Source organism: Pristiophorus japonicus, chromosome 10 (assembly GCF_044704955.1).
Source record: "Pristiophorus japonicus isolate sPriJap1 chromosome 10, sPriJap1.hap1, whole genome shotgun sequence".
In the NCBI taxonomy this organism is placed as follows: Eukaryota; Metazoa; Chordata; class Chondrichthyes; family Pristiophoridae; genus Pristiophorus; species Pristiophorus japonicus.
The window spans coordinates 172,530,025-172,553,187 of record NC_091986.1 but is presented as its reverse complement, the minus strand read 5'-3'; the positions used below and the strand labels follow the sequence as shown (position 1 = coordinate 172,553,187).

The window sequence follows — 23,163 nt, the reverse complement described above, 5'->3', positions numbered from 1 at the left end:
ATTCTCTGCGCATGCGCAGGTGACCCCTGAAATCGCGGGGGAAAAGCATCTGTGAAAAAAAAGCAAAAAAATGTGCGCATATGCCGTGCCACACCGTTCATCGACCAGAAAGTCGATCTCGATTGACTATAATACTGCATACCGCCCACTACACACCGCTCGCATACCGCCAAAAAAATGTCACCAAACTAGCACTTTTTGGTCTTGGTGGTATTCCAGAGGTTTTAAACGACACACCGCCAGAAATACAGTCGAGAAATGGGCGGACCTTACGTCCTGATGAATTTCGGGCCCCAAAATGTTATGGTGTGAAGAGCATTTAAACTGTGACAACACTCAATATTTACTTAACAGCAATCAGACTTTGTGTCCTTAAAACAAGCAGAGGAGATTCTCTTTATAGCAGAATAATACATTATGCATCACATGGTATAACACTCCTGTTCTTATAAAACACATCATCTGACTTCTTGTGAGCAATACCACTAGAAATTTGCATTAATTACATTATACAGGTTGAACCTCCCTCACCCAGAACTCCCTTATCTGGAATCACCCCTCATCCAGAACCATTCCCAGCCACCAGGTGGGGCACGCGCAGAACTCTGACATGAACAAATTGAAGTCCTTCCTCGCTGCCGACTCCCACAATCGCTGGCCTGACCACACGATTCACGGCCCGCCCCCCCACACACCAACCATGATCTCTCTGCCGCACTCCCAAGCCAGCCAGCCCCAATTTCCCCCTGTACCATCAAATTTTATGCGACCTTGTCTGGAAAAATCCTGTATCCGGAACAGGCCAAGTCCCGAGGGTTCCGGATAAGGCAGGTTCAATCTGTATATGATAGATTTTTACAAAGCGAAACCAATAATTGGGAGACAGTTATAAGTATTATTAAGCAATGGTCGTCCCTTTTGTTTGTAAAAGTTGAATATTGATTTTTACAATGTCTACAAACCATTAGCCGTTGTTTTGAAACATACAACACATACTTTAAGAGCTCTTTTTCAAATTTGAGCTTGAAGTCGTTAGCTAGACTTGCATTGATGCTAGTGCAGGAGCTGTTGTAATGCAAGTTCTTATCACATTGAGCCAAGCGCTACAATATCACATTTAATTCAAATAACCCAATAGTTGATTCAATAATTTCCTTACTGTAAATTAGTTAAGCATTAACATTTGTACCCAATACTCACCTGCATCACTGTCCTGACCTTTGTAGTCCACAACACATAGTTTCCACACAGGGGTAACATCCCTTTTTGTGTAGCTATTTTCACTCTGAGCACCTTCTAATGCTTTTCTGAAAGCAGCCTCTATTTGTATCTGTTTTTGTTCCTTCAACGACTGTCTGTAGTTATTCAGAGCTCTCAACTGTTGTTCATTCAAATAATCCTGTAAGGTAACACAATATATGATATTCATTATTCTAAGGAATAACAAATAAATGGTCAGCTAGGAGAACTTGCGTGCCAAGACAGAAAACTAGGCATGTTGACAAATGCCCTCAATACAATACACATGGAAATCTATGAGCTCCATCCTGCAAACACCGAAGCAGAGCACTACTTGGATATAATGGATGCCAGCCTAGGTGCAGGGCATAAAAACCTCATTGTTCTATTATTAGGACTTGAGTTCTGATTTCAAAGAGTTGGATACAAAAATAGATGACTTTGACAACAGGGATCATCACAACAACATCCGCATCTTTGACATTCCCATCTCCAGAGAAAACGGGAAAAAAGCCAGGCTATCCCTTTCATCTAAGACATCCTACAATCCATACTGAACCTCAACAGGCTGGATCTAACCCTGGACAGTCCACCCTCACCTCCACACCGTTAGATACAAAATGTTATAGGGGTGTTGGAGTCAACACCCTCAAACATATAATCTAAGCACATGCAAGTCAGGACAAGTAATTTATGGGCTGCGCATGGAGCTGGAGAAACATCAGGAGTTACAGTACCTCTGGTTGTTTGCGCATTAATTGTATTTGATGTCTTCCTTTGCTTTGTGGCCTCTGGCTCTAGCCTATTCTTTTACCCTGTTTTGAAAACTTTATAAAAATTTGCCACATGATCACCAGCTGTTTCCATTTTAATTTTTTTCATCCTGTGGTCTCCAGATCTAGTACTATAGGTTGTACCTCTCCAGTTCAGAACTCTTTCGTCTGGAAACATCCCATGTCCGGCATCAGTCCTGGTTTGGGGGGGCGTTGTACACTGTTCGTTGAGGTAAGCAGGCCGGGCAAGGAAAGGGAAGAGCAGGCGGCTGACTGAGGTATCGAAGCTGGGCCTGGCTCCAGGTTCTCTCTCTCTCTCTCTCTTCTCCCACCTCCGCTCTCTCTCTTTCTCGCTCTCTCTCTCCCCATGCCGCCCACTGCTGCCGCTCAGCGGGAGGCTTGGGACCCGGTCGGAGGCTCTGAGCTTGCGGATGAGCTCCCTCTCTCCCCGCCTTGCCCCTTCTCTCCCCGCCCCGCCACTTCTCTCGACTTCTGGATGACCAAAGGCTGTGCAGTAAGCTTCTGCGCAGAACACGTCCGGGTTGTTGTCAGCAGCGTTGTCACCAGTTGACCTACCGTGGTTCGGAAAATTCTCCGGTACCGGACTGGAGAGGTACAACCTATAATACACTTTCTAACAAGAAAGAAACCATTTCCTTCAAATCAACAGTTAACCAGTTAAATATTATGAGAAACCTTGTGGAAATATGTAACAGAAACACAGCTAAAATGTACAACAAACATATCTACGTGTACCTAATGCTCAGTTATAACAAACTCTGCATCCCCACAACACCATCAAATTTCTCTGAAGTCAATAAAGCAGACGCCCCTTATTCTGTGAGCAATGCTATGAGCAATTTGTTAAATATTATATATACAGATGACAATTACATTTCATATGCCACACTTCATGTAAAACACCAAAACACATCTGTAAAATCATAAAAACAAGTTCACAAAAGGAGAAGTAAAGCCTGACCACTCATGTCCTTTTATTTTTTTCTGACTTTAACATGATCTGGCCTTTGCCCCAAGGAGATGAGCCATGTAGCTGCCAACCTAGACAAACTTCCAATAATAAACATTTATTTTTTTATACGTTTATGGGATGTGGGCATCACCGGGAAGGCCAGCATTTATTGCCCGTCCCTAATTGTCCTTGGGAAGGTGGTGGTGAGCTGACTTCTTGAACTGCTCCTGTCTGTGTGGTGAAGGTACTCCCGTAGTTCCAAGATTTTGAACCAGTGACCACGAAGGAACAGCAATATAATTCCAAGACAGGATGGTGCGTGACTTGGAGGGTAACTTGTCGAAGAGCGTTGCCGAGTTGCTGCAGTGCATCTTGTACATCGTACACACTGCAGCCACAGTGAGCTGGCGGTGGAGGGAGTGAAAGTGGTGGATGGGGTGCCGATCAAGCAGGCTGCTTTGTCCTGGATGGTGTCGAGCTTCTTGAGTGTTGTTGGAGCTGCACTCATCCAGGCAAGTGGAGAGTATTCCATCACACTTCTGACTTGTACCTTGTAGATGGTGGAAAGGTTCTGGGGAATCAGGAGGCAAGCCACTTGCCACAGAATAGAAACATAGAAAATAGGTGTAGGAGTAGGCCATTCGGCCCTTCGAGTCTGCACCACCATTCAATAAGATCATAGCTGATCATTCATCTCAGTACCCCTTTCCGGCTTTCTCTCCATACCCCTTGATGCCTTTAGCCGTAAGGACCATATCTAACCCCCTCTTGAATATATATAACGAACTGGCAGCAACAACTCTCTGCGGTAGAGAATTCCACAGGTTCACAATTCTCTGAGTGAAGTAGTTTCTCCTCATCTCGGTCCTAAATGGCTTACCCCTTATCCTCAAGACTGTGGCCCCTGGTTCTGGACTTCCCCAGCATCAGGAACATTCTTCCTACATCTAATCTATCCAGTCCTGTCAGAATTTTATATGTTTCTATGAGATCCCCTCTCATTCTTCTAAACTCCAGTGAATACAGGCTCAGACGATCCAGTCTCTCCTCATATGTCAGTCCTGCCATCCCGGGAATCAGTCTGGTAAACCTTCGCTGCACTCCCTCAATAGCAAGAACGTCCTTCCTCAGATTAGGAGACCAAAACTGAACACAATATTCCAGGTTGAGGCCTCACCAAGGCCCTGTACAACTGCAGTAAGACCTCCCTGCTCCTATACTCAAATCCCCTAGCTATGAAGGCCAACATGCCATTTGCCTTCTTCACTGCCTGCTCTACCTGCATGCCAACTTTCAATGACTGATGTACCATGACACCCAGATCTCGTTGCACCTCCCCTTTTCCTAATCTGCTGCCATTCAGATAATATTCTGCCTTCATGTTTTTGCCACCAAAGTGGATAACCTCACATTTATCCACATTATACTGCATCTGCCATGCATTTGCCCACTCACCTAACCTGTCCAAGTCACCCTGCAGCCTCTTAGCATCCTCCTCACAGCTCACACCGCCATCCAGCTTAGTGTCATCTGCAAACTTGGAGATATTACACTCAATTCCTTCATTTAAATTATTGATGTATTTTGTAAATAGTGCAGCACCCCACTAGTCACTGCCTGCCATTCTGAAAAGGACCCGTTTATCCTAACTCTCTGCTTCCTGTCTGCCAACCAGTTCTTTATCCACGTCAATACATTATCCCCCAATACCCAGCCAATGGCCTGCTCTTGTAGCCACAGTATTTATGTGACTTGTCCAGTTAAGTTTCTGGTCCTCAAAAAGACAACCCTTGACCCCTCCGCCTTTGCAAACCACCGCCCCATCTCCAATCTCCCTTTCCTCTCCAAAGTCCTTGAATGTCTTGTCGCCTCCCAAATCCATGCCCATCGTTCCCGCAACTCCATGCTTGAATTTCTCCAATCTGGTTTCCGTGCCCGACACAGTACCGAAACAGCTCCCTCGTCAAAGTCACAAATGACATCCTTTGTGGCTGTGACAAAGGTAAACTATCCCTCCTCGTCCTTCTTGACTTGTCTGCATGATTGACCACTCTATCCTTCTCCAACGCCTCTCCACCATCATCCAGCTGGGTGAGAGTGCAGTCGCCTAGTTTCATTCTCATCTATCTAATCGTAGCCAGAGAATCACCTGCAACAACTTCTCTTCCTGCTCTCCCTGGTGTCCACCAAGCATCTATCCTTGGCCCCCTCCTATAACTCATCTACATGTTACCCCTTGGCGACATCATCCAAAAACACAGCATTAGTCTCCACATGTACGCTGATGACACCCAGCTCTACCTCTCCACCACTTCTCGCGAACCCTTCTCGGTCTCTAAATTGCTTGCCGACATCCAGTTCTGGATGAACAGAAATTTTCTCCAATTAAATATTGGGAAGACTGAAGCCATTGTTTTCGGTCCCCGCCAGAAAGTTTGTTCCCCAGTCACCGAGTCCATCACTCTTCCCAAACTTCTGTCTGCGGCTGAACCATACCGTTCGCAACCTTGATCCTGAAATGAGCTTCCGACCACATATCCACAGCAGAGCTAAGACCACCTATTTCCAGCTCCGTAACTTTTCCCATCTCCGCCCTTGCCTCAGCTCATCCGCTGCTGAAATCTTCATCCATGCCTTTGTTACCTCTAGACTTGACTATTCCAATGCACACCTGGTTGGCCTCCCATATTCTACCCTACGTAGAATGGTCGGAAGTGGTGTGGGTGTGGAGCGGAGGTCGGAAGCAACGAGGAGCGGAGGTCGGGACCGACGAGGTCCGGAGGTCAGAAGCGGTAAGGAGAGGACGGACGAGGCACGGAGAGGTTGGAGCCCAGAGGTGGAGCAGCGTGGACAAGATCAAGGGAAGGCGCAGCACGGGCCAATAGCGAGGTTGTGAGGTCGTGAGGCTCACATTGCTTACTATGAATTCCATGTAGAGAGAGGTCCTGTGGGAAGGAGGACAGTAGGAGTATGTTTGAGTTTGTATGCATGTTCTAGGCACATGCGGCGGAGTGTGGTCTCCAGTCGTCTTGGATCCCCTTGGCACTGGACTAAGACCTTGCTCAGTCAAGCCAATGTGGTGGCTGATGTGCAACGGCCACTCTACAATAAAAGAATTCACGCACAGGCATCTTCCACCATTTAAAATGAGTTCATCAGTCACCCGAGTACTCATTTTTAGTATGGAAGCAAGTCATCCTCAACCCCGAGGGACTGCCTACGTAAACTAGAGGTTATGCACCCCGCACCCCGCCGCCCCCCCCCACTGAGATATCTGCGCTCCTCTAATTCTGCCCTCTTGAGCATCCCCGATTAAAATCGCTCAACCATTGGTGGCCGTGCCTTCTTTGCATAGGCCCTAAGCTCTGGAATTCCCTGCCTAAACCTCCCCGCTTCTCTTTCCTCCTTCAACACAGACCTTAAAATCTACCTCTTTGGCCAAGCTTTTGGTCACCTGCCCTAATTTCTCCTTATGTGGCTCGGTGTCAAATTTCTTTTGTCTCATAATATGCCTGTGAAGCACCCTGGGACGTTTCACTACATTAAAGGTGCTAAATACATACTAGTTGTTGTCCCCCCGCCCCGCATTGGGGGGTGGGAGGTTTGACGATGGTAATGCTGTTGAATGTCAAGGGGAGGTGGTTAGCCTTTCTTGTTGGAAATGGTCATTGTCTGCCACTTGTGTGGCACTAAGTTACTTGCCACTTAGCAGCCAAAGGCTGGATGTTGTCCATGTCTTGCTGCATGCAGGCACAGAATGCTTCAGTAACTGGAGTTATGAATGGCACTGAACACTCTGCAATCATCAGTGAACATCCCCACTTCTGACCTTATGCCTTATGATAGATGGAAGATCATTGATGAAACATCTGAAGATGGTTGGGCCTAGGACACTTCCCTGAGGAATTCCTGCAATGATATCCTGGAGCTGAGATGATTGGCCTCCAACAACCAAAACCATCTTCCTCTGTGCTAGGTATGACTCCAGCCTGTGGAGAGTTTCCCCCCAGTTTCCCATTGACTTCAATTTTACCAGGGCTCCTTGATGCTACACTCAGTCAAATGCTGCCTTGACGTCAAGGGCAGTCACTCTCACCTCACCTCTGGAATTCAGTTCTTTTGTCCGTGTTTGGACCAAGACTGTAATGAGGTGTGCAGCCAAATGGTCTTTGCGGAACCCAAACTGAATATTGGTTGAGCAGGTTATTGATGAGTAAATGCAGCTTGATAGCACTGTCAATAACACCTTCCATCACTTTGCTGATAGTTTGAGATTAGACTGATAGGGCGGTAATTGGCCAGTAATTGGTTGGATTGGATTTATCCTGCTTTTTGTGAACAGGGCATACATGGGCAATTTTCCAAATTGTCGAATAGATGCCAGTGTTGTAGCTGTACTAGAACAGCTTGGCTAGAGGCACAGATAGTTCTGGAGCAAGTCATCAGCATGACTGTCGGGGCCATAGCCTTTGCTGTATCCAGTTCACTCAGCCGTTTCTTGATATCACGTGGAGTAAATTGAATTGGCTGAAGACTGGCTTCTGTGATGGTGGGGACCACAGATGGAGGCAGAGATGGAGTCTCCTCCTTCCGTTAGTTGTTTAATTGTTCAGCACCATTCACAACTGGATTTGACAGGCCTGCAGTGCTTTGATTTGATCCATTGATTGTGGGGTCGCTTAGCTCTGTCCATAGCATGCTGTTTCCGCTGTTTTGCATGTACGTAGTTCTTCACCAGGTTGGCACTTTATCTTTAAGTATGCCTGGTGCTGCTCCTGGCATGCTCTTAGAAACATGGAAACATAAGAAATCTACAGCGCAGGAGGCGGCCATTTCAGCCCATCGTGTCCGTGCCGGCCGACAGAGAGCCGCACGGCTCTCGGTCAGCAGCCCTGAAGGTTACACATAAACCTATGAACAATGGCGGAAAGGTAAAGAGCACCCAGCCCAACCAGTCCGCCCCACACAACTGCGACACCCCCTACACCGAAACATTCTACACATTCCACCCCAAAAACCTGATTTAAAAGCCCAGGTCAATTGGGGGAAAAAAAAAAAAAAAAAAATCGGGAAAATTCCTCTCCAACCCATCCAGGCAATCAAAACTAGTCCAGATTACCTTGGCCGTATTCGATTCCCTGCAGTACATACCATCGTATCCCCACCTACACCTCATTGAACCAGGGTTGGTCCTCTGGCTTTATGGTAATGATAGAGTGAGGGATATGCTGGGCCATTAGGTTACAGATTGTGGTCGTATACAATTCTTCTGCTGCTAATGGCCCACAGCGCCTCATGGATGCCCAGTTTTGCTACGAGATCCTGCAGTACATACCATCGTATCCCCACCTACACTTCTCTGAATCTATCCCATTTAGCACGGTGGTAGTGCCACACAACACGATAGAGCGTAGTCAGTGTGGAGACGGGACTTCGTCTCCACGAGGACGGTTCAGTGATTCTTCCTGCCACTACAGTCACGGACAGATGCAAGTAGGTTTTTCCCTTATGTTGGTTCTCTCACCATCTGCCACAGGCCCAGTCTGGCAGCTATGTCCTTCAGTACTCTGCCAGCTCGCTCAGTAGTCGTGCTACTGAGCACTCTTGGTGATGGACACTGAAGTCCCCCACACAGAGTATATTCTGTGCCCTTGCTACTCTCAGTGCTTCTTCCAAGTGGTGTTCAACATGGAGGAGTACTGATTCATCAGCTGAGGGAGGGTGGTAGGTGGTAATCAGCAAGAGGTTTCCATGCCCATGTTTGACCGGATGCAATGAGACTTCATGGGGTCCGGAGTCAATGTTGAGGACTTGCAGGGCCACTCCTTCCCAACTGTCTACCACTGTGCCGCCAGCTATGGTGGGGATGGCAATGGAGGAGTCTGGGACATATGAAAGGTATGATTCGGTGAGTATGACTATGTTAGGCTGTTGCTTAACTAGTCTGTGGGACACCTCTCCCAATTTTGACACAAGTCCCCAGATGTCACTGATGAGGACTTTGTAGGGTCGACTGAGCTGGGTGTGCCTTTGTCGTGTCCGGTGCCTAGGTCAATGCCAGATGGTCCATCCAGTACTATTTTTAGTATATTTCTATGTAGCAGTTTGGTACAATTGAGTGGCTTGCTCCATTTTAAAAGGCAGTTAAGAGTCAACCACATTGTAGTTGGTCTGGAGTTACATTTGGTCAGACCAGGTTAAGGACAGCAGATTTCCTTCCCTAAAGGACGTTAGTGAACCAGATGGGTTTTTTTTTAATGACAATCTGGTAATTTCATGGTCACCATTACTGATAGCTTTTTATTCCAGGTTTATTTAGTTAACTGTATTTAAATTCGGTGATGAACTCACGTCTCAGATCATTTGTCCAGGCTTCTGGATTACTGGTCCAGTAACATAACCACTATTCTACCATATGCCTAAATTGACCTAAGGTTGCAACTATTTAGTGCATTTTCCCCTCAGCAAGTACCTGAGCAGTGTTCTAAAAGACAAGACCAGATTAGATTCTAAACATCAGAACAATGTTCCAGAAAACCAATTATGACAGAGCAGCTAGTATATATACAAAAAATACACACATTTAGCAGTAAAGTGCACATTTTGTTACCTCAATAAATAATGGATCTGAAGAATTCTGGATTGCTTCATACAACTCGACACCATCCTGAAGAATCATGATCTGCTGCTCATTTAACTTCTGCATTTTGTGCTCTCTCTTTTTCTTTTTGTCAACTTAAAACAAAACATTGAACTCATTTAATACAATGAACTTTAATGTGTTACTTGTTTTTATACTTTGAAATTATGGAAACCATCACATCTTAGATGTTACACAGCAAAGAAATAAAATTGAACTTTGTTACAAAAGTCAGGTTAGAAAGAGACACGTTTGTATAGGGTTAGTATTCCTCTTTGCTTCTGTTCTCAATACTCCCATTTGCAAAGCCTAGTATCCCATATGATTGCTTGCTTACACTCAACATCTTTATTAATTTGTCATCCCACTTTTAAAAGATCTGCGTATTTGAACCTCTAAGTTTCTCTGCTCCTCTACTTGTTTTAAAGTAGCTATATTTATCTAGATTTGCCTATTTAAGAGTATTTTCCCACAGGGAGTACTTGAGCAATGGCCGTTAGAAGGACACAGCTCCAGCTAAACATCACAACGGTTCTCCAGACCCCAGATTAATGCCATGCTGAAAGTCTAAAAATGACATGTGTTAGTGTAGAATGTTAATTGTCGATTATTTCAATATATAACAAGAGACTATAACTACAAAAATGTTATCTTAATCCAGAAAATGTTATTTTTTGTAAATAAAAAAAGGTTTCTGATCTCATTTCTTTGGCACCAATTACAATAATTTGAAAGATCAAAGCAAGAGTGCAACAAAACTTAGCAATCATTGCATTGCTTAGCGTTACTTTCAAGGATATCCATTTAGAGGTGGTGTTGCGATTACCTCTGTACTGTTCCTGCAGATCAGCTTCAATTTTGGCGTACAAAACTTCCAGCTTCCTCTGTTGATTTTCATAGTGTATCTGAGCTTCTCGCTCTTCTGCCCGTTCATTCCGGAATACATACATTCCATTCGATTTCTTTTCCATCCACTGAGGAAAAAACATCACTTAGCAGAAATACAAATCATACAATACAATGAATGTCTCATATGGAAATAAACGAACCATATATTCAGTATACAGTTATGACATTATAACATTGAAGTATACATCAATTTTGAAGATTGTAAATAAATTCAAGAGTATGCTCGCAAAAATATCTGAACGCATCATTTAGATGAGGAAAATCTACGTAGTGTGGCTTCAGTACAAAGTACATTCCTGTGTACATTTTTCAATACAAGAAGCAATGTATATTTTTAATCCCAAAGAGGCCCCATCATTTTACATCTCCACGTACCCCAAACCAAGTCTGCTGATGCTATGGAGGCAACATACATAGAACTTACATCATCAGCAGCAGAAATGTATTCACCACAATATGTAATCTCAAGGCCCGGCATATCGCTCACTCTACCATTACCATCAAGCCAGGTGACCAACCCTGGTTCAATGAGGAGTATAGAAGAGCATGCCAGGAGCAGCACCAGGCGTACATGAAAATGAGGTGCAAACCTGGTGAACATAAGAATTAGGAACAGGAGTAGGCCATCTAGCCCCTCGAGTCTGCTCCGCCATTCAACAAGATCTTGGCTGATCTGGCCGTGGACTCAGCTCCACTTACCCGCCCTCTCCCGTAACCCTTAATTCCCTTATTGGTTAAAAATCTATCTATCTGTGACTTGAATACATTCAATGAGCTAGCCTCAACTACTTCCTTGGGCAGAGAATTCCACAGATTCACAACCCTCTGGGAGAAGAAATTCCTTCTCAACTCGGTTTTAAATTGGCTCCCCCGTATTTTGAGGCTGTGCCCTCTAGTTCTAGTCTCCCCTACCAGTGGAAAAAACCTCTCTGCCTCTATCTTGTCTATCCCTTTCATTATACTACGACATAGGACTCATCATCATCATAGGCAGTCCCTTGGAATCGAGTAAGACTTGCTTCCACTCTTAATAGAAGTTCTTAGGTGGCTATACAGTCCAATCAGAGAACCACAGTCTCTGTCACAGATGGGACAAATAGTCGTTGAGGGAAGGGATGGGTGGGACTGGTTTGCCGCACGCTCTTTCCGCTGCCTGCGCTTGATTTCTGCATGCTCTTGACGACAAGACTCGAGGTGCTCAGCGCCCTCCCGGATGCACTTCCTCCACTTAGGGCGGTCTTTGGCCAGGGACTCCCAGGTATCAGTGGGGATGTTGCACTTTATCAGGGAGGCTTTGAGGGTGTCCTTGTAAAGTTTCTGCTGCTCACCTTTGGCTCGTTTGCCGTGAAGGAGTTCCGAGTAGAGCGTTTGCTTTGGGAGTCTCGTATCTGGCATGTGAACGATGTGGTCTGCCCAGCGGAGCTGATCAAGTGTGGTCAGTGCTTCAATGCTGGGGATGTTGGCCTGGTCGAGGATGCTAACGTTGGTACATCTGTCCTCCCAGGGGATTTGTAGGATCTTGTGGAGACATCGTTGGTGGTATTTCTCCAGCGACTTGAGGTGTCTGCTGTACATGGTCCATGTTTCTGAGCCATACAGAAGGACTGGTATTACTACAGCCCTGTAGACCATGAGCTTGGTGACAGTTTTGGAGGGCCTGGTCTTCAAACATTCTTTTCCTCAGGCGGCCGAAGGCTGCACTGGCGCACTGGAGGCGATGTTGGATCTGGTCATCAATGCCTGCTCTTATTGATAGGCGCCATAGGACTACATGCATGCTAAACAGCGGAAGCAGCGTGCTATAAATAGGTCCCACAACCAACTGATCAAAGCACTGCAGTCCTGCCACATCCATTCGTAAATGGTGGTAGACAATTAAACAACTAACGGGAGGAGGCGGCTCCATGAACATCTTCATCCTCAATAATAGCGGAGTATTTGAGTGCAAAAGACAAGGCTGAAGTGTTTGCAACCATCTTCAGCCAAATGTACCGAGTAGATGATCCCCCTGAGGACTCCATCATCAAAGATGCTAGTCGTCAGCCAATTCGATTCCCTGCATGTGGTATCAAGAAACAGCTGAGTGCACTATATACAGCAAATTCTTTGGGCCGCCGACAACATCATGGCTGTCATGCTGAAGACTTGTGCTCAAGAACAAGCAGCGCCTCTAGTCAAGTTGTTCCAGTACAGCTACAACACTGGCATCTACCCGACAATGTGGGAAATTGCCCAGGTATATCCTGTCCATAAAAAGCAGGACAAATCCAATCCAGCCAATTACCGACCCATCAGTCTACTCTCAATCCACCAGCAAAGTGATGGAAGGTGCCATCGACAGTGCTATCATGCAGCATCTTCTCACCGATGCCAAGTTTGTATTCTGCCAGGACCACTCGGCTCCAGACCTCATTACACTCTTGGTCCAAACATGGACAAAAGAGCTGAATTCCAGAGATGAGGTGAGAGTGACTGCTCATGACATCAAGGCAGCATTTGACCCAAGTGTGGCATCAAGGAGCCAAGGTAAAATTAAAGTCAAAGGGAATCAGGGCAAAAACTCCACTGGCTAAAGTCATACCTAGCACAAAGAAAGATGGTTGTGGTGTTAGAGGCCACTCATCTCAGTGCCAGGACATCACTGCAGGAGTTCCTCAGGGCAGTGTCTTAGGCCCAGCCATCTTCAACTGCTTCATCAATGACCTTCCATCCATCACAGGTTAGAAGTGGGGATGCGCACTGATAATTACAGTTTTCAGTTCCATTTGCATGCAGCAGTGGAAAGTAACATTCACGCCACACAAGTGCCAGGCAATGAGCATCTCCAGCAAGAGAGTCTAACCACCTTCCCTTGATATTCAGTGGTATTACCATCAACATCTTGGAGAGTCACCATTGACAGAAATTTAAAGGGATCAGCCACATAAATACTGTGGCTACAAGAGTAGGTCAGTGCTGGGTATTCTGTGGCGTGTGACTCACGTTCTGACTCCACAAAGCCTTTCCACCATCTACAAGGCATAAGTCAGGAGTGTGATGGAATACTCTCCACTTACTGGATGAGTCCAGCTCCAACAATACTCAAGAAGATGGACACAATCTAGGACAAAGCAGTCCACTTGATTGTTACCCCATACACCACCGTAAAAATCTACTCCCTCGACCACTAGCGCAGCATGACTGCAGTGTGCACCATCTATAAGAAGCACTGCCGCAAGTCGCCAAGGCGACTTCAACAGGACCTCCCAAACCCACAACCTCTAGCACCTAGAAGGACAAGGGCAGCAGGCGCATGTTAGTTAACATCACCACTCCCAAGTTCCCTTCCAAGTCACAAATCATCCTGACATAAATATATCACCACTCCTTCATCGATGCTGGGTCAAAGTCCTGGAACTCCCTTTCTATCAGCACTGTGGGAGTACCTTTACTACGTGAACTTCAGCGGTTCAAGGCAGCGACTCATCACCACCTTCTCAACAGCAATTCAGGATGGGCAATAAAGACGGGCCTTGCCAGCGACGCCCACAACCCGTGAATGAATAAAACAGACAAAAGGACATAAGAATTAGGGCAGGAGTAGGTCATACGGCCCTTTCAGCCTGCTCTGCCATTCAATAAGATCATGGCTGATCTTCGACCTCAACTCCATGTTCCTGCTTGATCCCATATCCCTGTAGAGTCCAAAAATCTACTTATCTCAGTCCTCAACGACTCAGCATCCATAGCCCTTTCAAGTAGTCTCTGAATGAAGAAATTCCTCCTCATCTCATTCCTAAATAGCCGACCCCTTGTCCGGAATCTATACCCCCTAGTTCTAAACTCTCCAGCTGGGGGGGGTAAACAACCTCTCATTATCTATCCTGGCAATCCCCCTCAGAATCTTATAAGCTTCAATGTGATCATCTCTCATTCTTCTAAACTCCAGAGTATAGGCTCAATCTCTCCTCTTAGGACAACCCTCCCATCCAGGGATCAATCTATTGAACTTCATTGCGCCTCTAAAGCATGTCTGTCCTTTCTCAGATAAGGAGACCAAAATTGTGCACAGTACTGCAGGTGTGGTCTCACCAAAGCCCTGTACAATTGTATTAAGGCCTCTTTACTCTTGTACTCCAACCTCCTTGCAATAAAGACCAACATGCCATTTGGATCTCAAATACATATGATGAAGAATCACAAGAAAGTCCTTGCATTTTGCCCTTTAACCGTATATACGGTTAGCTATGTACAGAGTAAATATTCACTTATTTAAGGGTATGTATAATTTATACAAAGACAAAATATCACATTTCAACAATTTTTATTGCATGATTTCCCATACCTGTATAGGGTAAACTCTTACAACGATTACATCAACACATCCAACCATTCCACCTTCACCAAACAGGGCAGATACTGGCAATGGGAAAGGTCGAGGGTCACAATGAAATCCTAGTTTAGCATACCATCGAGCTGGTCTGGTACTATTGGCTGAAATCTAAATTGGAAAGCATAGATTATTGTATTGAAATATTATCGAAATAGTTTTCTGGCAATTTTATTATAAAATTCTAAAAGGCAATATATCATTTAGAAAAATTCGACACTATTTATCATTTATTTGCTTTCCCAACTTCTGGTCTGGAATGTGATTAATGTACCTTGTGCATAGAAAGTCAACACTATGACTTTCTTATAACATATTTTACCACTTTTTCCAGCTTCATTGTAGCTTAGATGGGATTTTCAAGCAAAGGAGCAGAATGCTAGTACTTGGCAGTATTATAGAAAAGTGAACGTGGAACATCACAGTCAAGCTTTGAACAGAATTAATAATCTTCAAAACTGCAGAAATAGAAAACAGGCTGCTCCGGATTCAATGTAAAAGTTGATAGATTGAAGATTTATGAACTGTGTAATAGTGTACCTTCTTGGCTCGAGTGGAGCATAAACGACATCATGGACTAGTTGGGCTGAATGGCCTGTTTCTGTGCCGTATATTTTATGTAATTCTATGTAATACCTTCCAGCAAATCATCGACATTTACGGCACAGAAGGAAGCCATTCAACCCATCGTATCTGTGCCGCGAGCATCACAACCTCATTTAATGAAATTCCCTAACAGTATGCATTAGATGAGTTTCGTTGTTCTTGGGATTTGGAGGACACCGACAAAGCAGTATTTATTGCCAATCCTAGTTGGAACCGGGGCATTCAGAGTCAACCACGCACGTGTATATGCCACACTGAGTAGGGATGGCATGTTCCCTTCCTTGAAGGGCATTAGTGAACCAGCTGGGTCTTTACGCCAATCGAGTAGCTAGCCTTTATTAGGTACCACAGCCATTGAGTGGCTAATACAGACACTATAAATATGCACAACATTACCACTGGCACAAATGTAAAAACCAAAATGGTTAATTCAGTATTGTAACTGTGAAATGAGTCAGAAACCAAATATAAGAAATGTTATGAGCTGCACAAATTGTCATGAGTGTTGTGTATGCAATAACTCAATAGGCTGAATACTGTAAACTCCGAACAGGTACAAACCTGGCTCGACTTTATTAGGGCCCAAAGTGATTACATTACAAGATGGTTGACCTTTTATACCTGGGCCACATACACGTGCGCACTGCCCAATGACCTCCGACAGTGGCGCCACCTGGTGGCTAGTAAATCCAAGCATACATACATGACAATGAGCTAGGCGATTTAGAAGTGAAATCAGGAAACACTTTTACACACAACGGACAATGGAAATCTAGAATTCTCTTTCCCTAAAGGTCGCAGATTCTGGGTCAATTGAAATGTTCAAGACCAAGATCAACAGATTTTTGTTAGGTAAGGGTATCAAGCGTCATGGAGCAAATGTGGTTAAATGAAGCTGAGGTATAGATCAGCCATATTCCAATTGAATGGTGGAACATACTCAAGGGGCTGAATGGCCTACTCCAGTTCCTATGAATTACATAGAATGTTCCACACAGAAACAGGTCATTCAGCCTAACTGGTCTATGCCGGTGTTTATGTTCCACATGAGCCTCCTCCCATCCTACTTCATTAACCAATCAACCTATTGTTCTATTCCTTTCTCCCCAGTGTTTATCTAGTTTCCCCTTAAATGCATCTATGCTTTGTTTCTGGATGATCACATAAACACATACTTCCGTGATCCAAAACATCTTGTTCAGCTTGGAAAGCGGCAAATCTATCATGCCATTTCAGTAAAATATTGAAATTCCACATTGAGCATACCAAAAAATAATTCCGGCATCTTTGTAACAAAAGATTGCAACCCAGTGAGATCCATAATTAATAGAGATAAGATTGATAAACAAAACAGAATTGGCACAATGGAGACACAGAGCCAGGAATCCTGCTCTTCTTTGTTCCTGATGTGAACTGTGCTGAACAGAGGCCGTAGTGACCTGAGACAAGATAAGAGAGGAGGCACATAACTAGTGGCTAGATGCATCTAGGCTCCCCCTCGTGGCTCGATGCCAGGGCAATATGACAGACAGTTACAGAGGTATCGGGCTAGCTGGATGAATAGTATAAAATTGTAGAAAAAGAGTGACACTACCGTCCTCCCACAAAAAGAAAAACCACTGAGAAATGTGCCACATAAAACAACATCAAATAAATTAATTATTGTAACAATTTGTTCAGTCATCGTTGTTTACTCATTCTTTTATCCTTACCTTTATCATGAGTGATTCCGGAGCTTCTAGGGGTGTACACGCATCCTGTGACCCTATCAGTTCTGCCCCATGCACAATGATCTTTTGACCAACTACAAGTCTTCTTTTCAGTAACAGTGTTGTGAGTGGAAGATCCAGAAGGGCCTTAATGCCATACCATCCATCAGTGACTTCAATAACTCCTAAGGTCATATCCTTCTTTGTTTCTATGACAGTCTTTTCAGTTACAGTTTTGGACTGTTTAACTGGATCATCAGGATTATGGTTATTTTGGAATGATTTTGTACCCATTGATATTATTTTAGATACACAAACCACAAGTGTTTTTGCTGCTACGTCATCCCTCTCCATAATTTTTTTGAAGGCAGATCGATGACACTGATCAATCTCCACATCATACCTATAATGCCAACATTTTAAGTTTTAATTAGAAAGTTATATTTGCACAATTTTAACATTTTCAACTTGCATTTACTCAGAAAATTCATCCTTCAAAATAAAAACACTTATTCAAAATGCATCCCTTCAAATTAAAACTTAGAGGGCATCAACTTCAAAGATATTTTATTAAAGAAGGGAATATAAATTTAGGAGTAAAGAAGAGGAGTCTAAAAGAACAAACTTGCATTATATACTGCCTCTTCACATGCTGGAAGAACAAAGAGGGAGTTTAGCAAAAATGTTTTCAAGCAAAGGAATACTAGAAACATGGAATGCATGGCCACAAGTTGCTATTGTAGCCGAGTCAATCACATACTGAAGTGATGTATGGATGGGAACACAAGCTGGAGATACTCTGCCTGCATTCGGATAGGTAGGAGTGGAATCATGCAAGAGCAATCCCATGAGGCTGGATAATGGAGGAAAGGCAATGGAGGAGGATGTGGGAGAGATTGAGAACAAGGAAGAGGGATGAAGCATCATGACCATTGTGACAGCGGATGTTGCTTGTGATTTTAGTTAGGTTTACACTTCACTTGCGCAAACCTTCCCCACCCATCCGATTCCCACTCTCGGTTACAAGTAGGGGTAAAGTGAAACATGTATTCAGATTCATTTTGATCATTACTTCTGGCCCTCTTAAGGTACCATGGGGTACAGACGAATACCAATTCTAAAGGACCATATAAAGAGTAAAGTTTCCTAATGGAATGCGATTTATTAAACTAATACCATCCACCTATCTATAGCTATTTTAGTAGTCGATTAGACCCTGCTTTAGACCACTTAAACTTACACTCAGGGATGGTTATTTATTTGTTTCACCATTATTGCACATACCATAAACAGTTCAAACGGCACACCTTCAAACTATAGTGAATTTCTCTTGCTTCTACATAACAATGACTCCTCTTCAAGAGTAAGTAATTGGATAGAAACATAGAAAACAGGTGCAGGAGTAGGCCATTCGGCCCTTCGAGCCTGCACCACCATTCAATAAGATCACGGCTGATCATTCACCTCAGTACCCCTTTCCTGCTTTCTCTCCATACCCCTTGATCCCTTTAGCCGTAAGGGCCATATCTAACTCCCTCTTGAATATATCCAATGACCTGGCATCAACAACTCTTTGCGGTAAATAATTCCACAGGTTAACAACTCTCAGTGAAGAAGTTTCTCCTCACCTCAGTCCTAAATGGTTTACCCATTATCCTTGGACTGTGTCCTCTGGTTCTGGACTTCCCCAACATCAGGAACATTCTTCCTGCATCTAACCAGTCCAGTCCCGTCAGAATTTTATATGGTTCTATGAGATCCCCTCTCATCCTTCTAAACTCCAGTGAATACAGGCCCAGTCGATCCATTCTCTCCTCATATGTCAGTCCTGCCATCCTGGGAGTCAGTCTGGTGAACCTTCGCTGCACTCTCTCAATAGCAAGAACGTCCTTCCTCAGATTAGGAGACCAAAACTAATATTCTGGGTGAGGCCTTACCAAGGCCCTGTACAACTGCAGTAAGACCTCCCTGCTCCTATACTCAAATCCCCTAGCTATGAAGGCCAACATACCATTTGCCATCTTCACCGCCTGCTGTACCTGCATGCCAACTTTCAATGGCTGATGTACCATGACACCCAGGTCTCGTTGCACCTCCCCTTTTCCTAATCTGCCGCCATTCAGATAACATTCTGCCTTCGTGTTTTTGCCATCAAAGTGGATAACTCACATTTAGCCACATTATACTGCATCTGCCATGCATTTGCCCACTCACCTAACCTGTCCAAGTCACCCTGCAGCCTCTTAGCATCCTCCTCACAGCTCACACCGCCACCCAGCTAAGTGTCATCTGCAAACTTGGAGATATTACACTCAATTCCTTCATCTAAATTATTGATGTATTTTGTAAATAGTGCAGCACCCCACTAGTCACTGCCTGCCATTCTGATAAGGACCCGTTTATCCCGACTCTCTGCTTCCTCTCTGCCAACCAGTTCTCTATCCACGTCAGTACATTACCCCCAATACCATGTGCTTTAATTTTGCACACTAATCTCTTGTGTGGGACCTTGTCAAAAGCCTTTTGAAAGTCCAAATACACCACATCGACTGGTTCTCCCTTGTCCACTCCACTAGTTACATCCTCAAAAAATTCTAGAAGATTTGTCAAGCATGATTTCCCTTTCATAAATCCATGCCGACTTGGACTGATCCTGTCACTGCTTTCCAAATGCGTTGCTATTTCATCTTTAATAATTGATTCCAATATTTTCCCCATTACTGATGTCAGGCTAACCAGTCTGTAATTACCAGTTTTCTCTCTCCCTCCTTTTTTAAAAAGTGGCGATACATTAGCTACCCTCCTGTCCATAAAAACTGATCCAGAGTCGATAGACTGTTGGAAAATGATCACCAATGCATCCGCTATTTCTAGGGTCAAGTTCTCTGGGATGCAGACAATCAGGCCCTGGGGAATTATCGGCCTTCAATCCCATCAATTTCCCTAACACAATTTCCTGACTAATAAGGATTTTCCTTCAGTTCTTCCTTCTCACTAGACCCTAGGTCCCCTAGTATTTCTGGAAGGTTATTTGTGTCCATCTTCGTGAAGACAGAACCAAAGTATTTGTTCAACTGGTCAGCCATTTCTTTGTTCCCCATTATAAATTCACCTGATTCTGACTGCAAGGGACCTACGTTTGTCTTCACTAATCTTTTTCTCTTCACATATCTATAGAAACTTTTGCAGTCAATTTTTATGTTCCCAGCAAGCTTCCTCTCACGCTCTATTTTCCCCATCCTAATTAAACCCTTTGTCCTCCTCTGCTGAATTCTAAATTTCTCCCAGTCCTCAGGTTTGCTGCTTTTTCTGGCCAATTTATATGCCTCTTCCTTGGATTTAACACTATTCTTAATTTCCTTTGTTAGCCACGGTTGAGCCACCTTCCCCATTTTAATTTTACTCCAGACAGGGATGTACAATTGTTAAAGTTCATCCATGTAATCTTTAAATGTTTGCCATTGCCTAGCCACCGTCAGCCCGTTAAGTATCATTCGCCAGTCTATTCTAGCCAATTCACGTCTCATACCATCGAAGTTATCTTTTCTTAAGTTAAGTCCTTAGTCACTGAATTAACTGTGTCACTCTCCATCTTAATAAAGAATTCTACCATATTATGGTCACTCTTCCCCAAGGGGCCTCGCAGAACAAGATTGCTGATTAGTTCTTTCTCATTACACATCACCCAGTCTAGGATGGCCTGCTCTTTGGTTGGTTCCTCGACATATTGGTCTAGAAAACCATCCCGAATACACTCCAGGAAATCCTCCTCCACCGTATTGCTACCAGTTTGATTAGCCCAATCTATATGTAGATTACAGTCACCCATGATAACTGCTGTACCTTTATTGCACGCATCCCTAATTTCTTGTTTGATGCTGTCCCCAACGTCACTACTACTGTTTGGTGGTCTGTACACAATTCCCACTAGCGTTTTCTGCCCTTTGGTATTCCGCAGCTCCACCTATACAGATTTCACATCCTCCAAGCGAATGTCCTTCCTTACTATTGCGTTAATTTCCTCTTTAACCAGCACGCTACCCCACCTCTTTTTCCTTTCTGTCTATCCTTCCTGAATGTTGAATACCCCTGGATGTTGAGTTCCCAGCCTTGGTCACCCTGGAGCCATGTCTCCGTGATGCCAATTATATCATATTCGTTAATTGCTGCCTACGCAGTTCATTCATCCATCTTATTACGAATACTCCTCGCATTGAGGCACAGAGCCTTCAGGCTTGTCTTTTTAACACTTTGCCCCTTTCGAATTTTGCTGTAATGTGGCCCTTTTTGATTTACGCCTTGCGTTTCTCTGCCCTCCACTTTTACTTTTCTTCTTTCTATCTTTTACTTCTGCCCCCATTCTACTTCCCTCTGTCTCCCTGCATAGGTCCCCATTCCCCTGCCATATTAGTTTAACACCTCCCCAACAGCACTAGAAAACACTCCCCCTCGGACAGTGCAGACCCGCCCGGCTTGTACTGGTAGCACCTCCCCCAGAACCACTTTCAATGTCCCAGGAATTTGAATTCCTCTCTTCTACACCACTCCTCAAGCCACATATTCATCTTAGCTATCCTGCAATTCCTACTCGGACTAGCACGTGGCACTGCTAGCAATGCTGAGATTTCTACCTTTGAGGAAGTGCTTTGGAACATCCCGAGGGCACAATAAGGTGCTACATAAATGCAAGTTCTTTCTTCAAAGTCTATAACTGATTTTCCCCTTTTTAGACAGAGGTATTCAGGAAAAATTACAAAAGTTATCTGATAGAATATGGAATGGCATGACAAGATTCAGCTTACAACAACTTACATTTATATAGTGCCTTTATAAATAAGTAAAGCATCCCCAGGAGCATTATCAAACCAAATTTGACGCTGAGCCACATAAGGACAGATGACCAAAAGCTTGGTCAAAGAGGTAGGTTTTAAGGAGCATCTTAATGGAGGAGGGAGGTAGAGAGGCGGCGAGGTTTAGGGAGGGAATTCCAGAGCTTTGGGCCTAAGCAGCTGAAGGCACAGCCGCCACTGGTGGGGCGATTAAAATCGTGGGTGCACAAGAGGTCGGAATTAGAGGAGCGCAGAGATGTCGAAGTGTTGTAGGGCTGGAAGAGGTTACAGAGATAGGGAGGGGAGAGGCCATGGAGGGATTTGAAGGTAATGATGAGAATTTTAAAATTGAGACAGTGCGGACCAGGAGCCAACGTCGGTGAATGGGGCTTGGTGCAAGTTAGAATACAGGCAGCAGAATTTCAAAACAGCCTAAGGAGAAAAAAATCAAACCAACTATAAATAAAGAGAATTACATGTTAAGAAATAAGACAGTGAAGTAGACTATACCTGTATTTAAGTTGCAAAAGTATTGTTTCTGGTGTTAGGCATCTGCTGCCAAACTCTTTGGGGAAAGCTATCTCCATAGCTGCAAGTTTCCACACTAACCACTTGTAATGGTTGCAGGTCCAAGCTTCACTGATTAGCTTTGGATCTACACCAGGAGTATCTAGAAGAGCTCTGGGGAAAAACATGAATATTGCTGATCAAATTACAGCACATCTAATGTGAGTTTTCTCTACAAGAACCATAGAAAAGTGTACAGCAACAAAAGGCATTTTTATCCCTCTTGTAACTCTTCCATTAGTATCCTGCTGCATTTCGAGCCCACCTAATGTTTCAGCCTCTATTACTCTCTAAGCATGATTATTCCTTGCATTTGCTCTTTGACTAAAGAAGTTTCCTTAATATCAGTTTCAATAGTGACAGCAAAGTTTGCAACAGAAAATGGGAGAGAAAACAAGAGCACACGCTAGAAGGCTAATGAATAAGCACAGCAGAATTTTCTTGTAACCTGTACAAAAGTGAAAAAGAGGTCTTAGAAGAGTTGCCCTAAAAATGGAAATACTCAGATTTTGGACAGACTTGGGCTTTGTGAAGAAAGTGAATTGCTTA

General features: G+C 44.1%; 1 protein-coding gene across 6 annotated transcripts in view; it reads right to left on the bottom strand.

Annotated features, from left to right (window-relative positions):
- Positions 1-755: 755 nt before the first annotated feature.
- Positions 756-23,163, bottom strand: part of brca2 (BRCA2 DNA repair associated) — a 93,710-nt gene continuing 71,302 nt past the window's right edge. For all 6 annotated transcript variants that reach the window (XM_070892326.1, XM_070892330.1, XM_070892327.1 and 3 more), the window contains 6 exons: positions 22,558-22,728; positions 17,222-17,621; positions 14,859-15,014; positions 10,452-10,599; positions 9,596-9,720; positions 756-1,399 (listed from right to left, as the gene is read on the bottom strand). In XM_070892326.1, the coding sequence (XP_070748427.1) occupies positions 1,166-1,399; positions 9,596-9,720; positions 10,452-10,599; positions 14,859-15,014; positions 17,222-17,621; positions 22,558-22,728 (1,234 nt within the window). In that variant the 3' untranslated portion in view covers positions 756-1,165. The remainder of the gene's footprint in view (positions 1,400-9,595; positions 9,721-10,451; positions 10,600-14,858; positions 15,015-17,221; positions 17,622-22,557; positions 22,729-23,163) is intronic.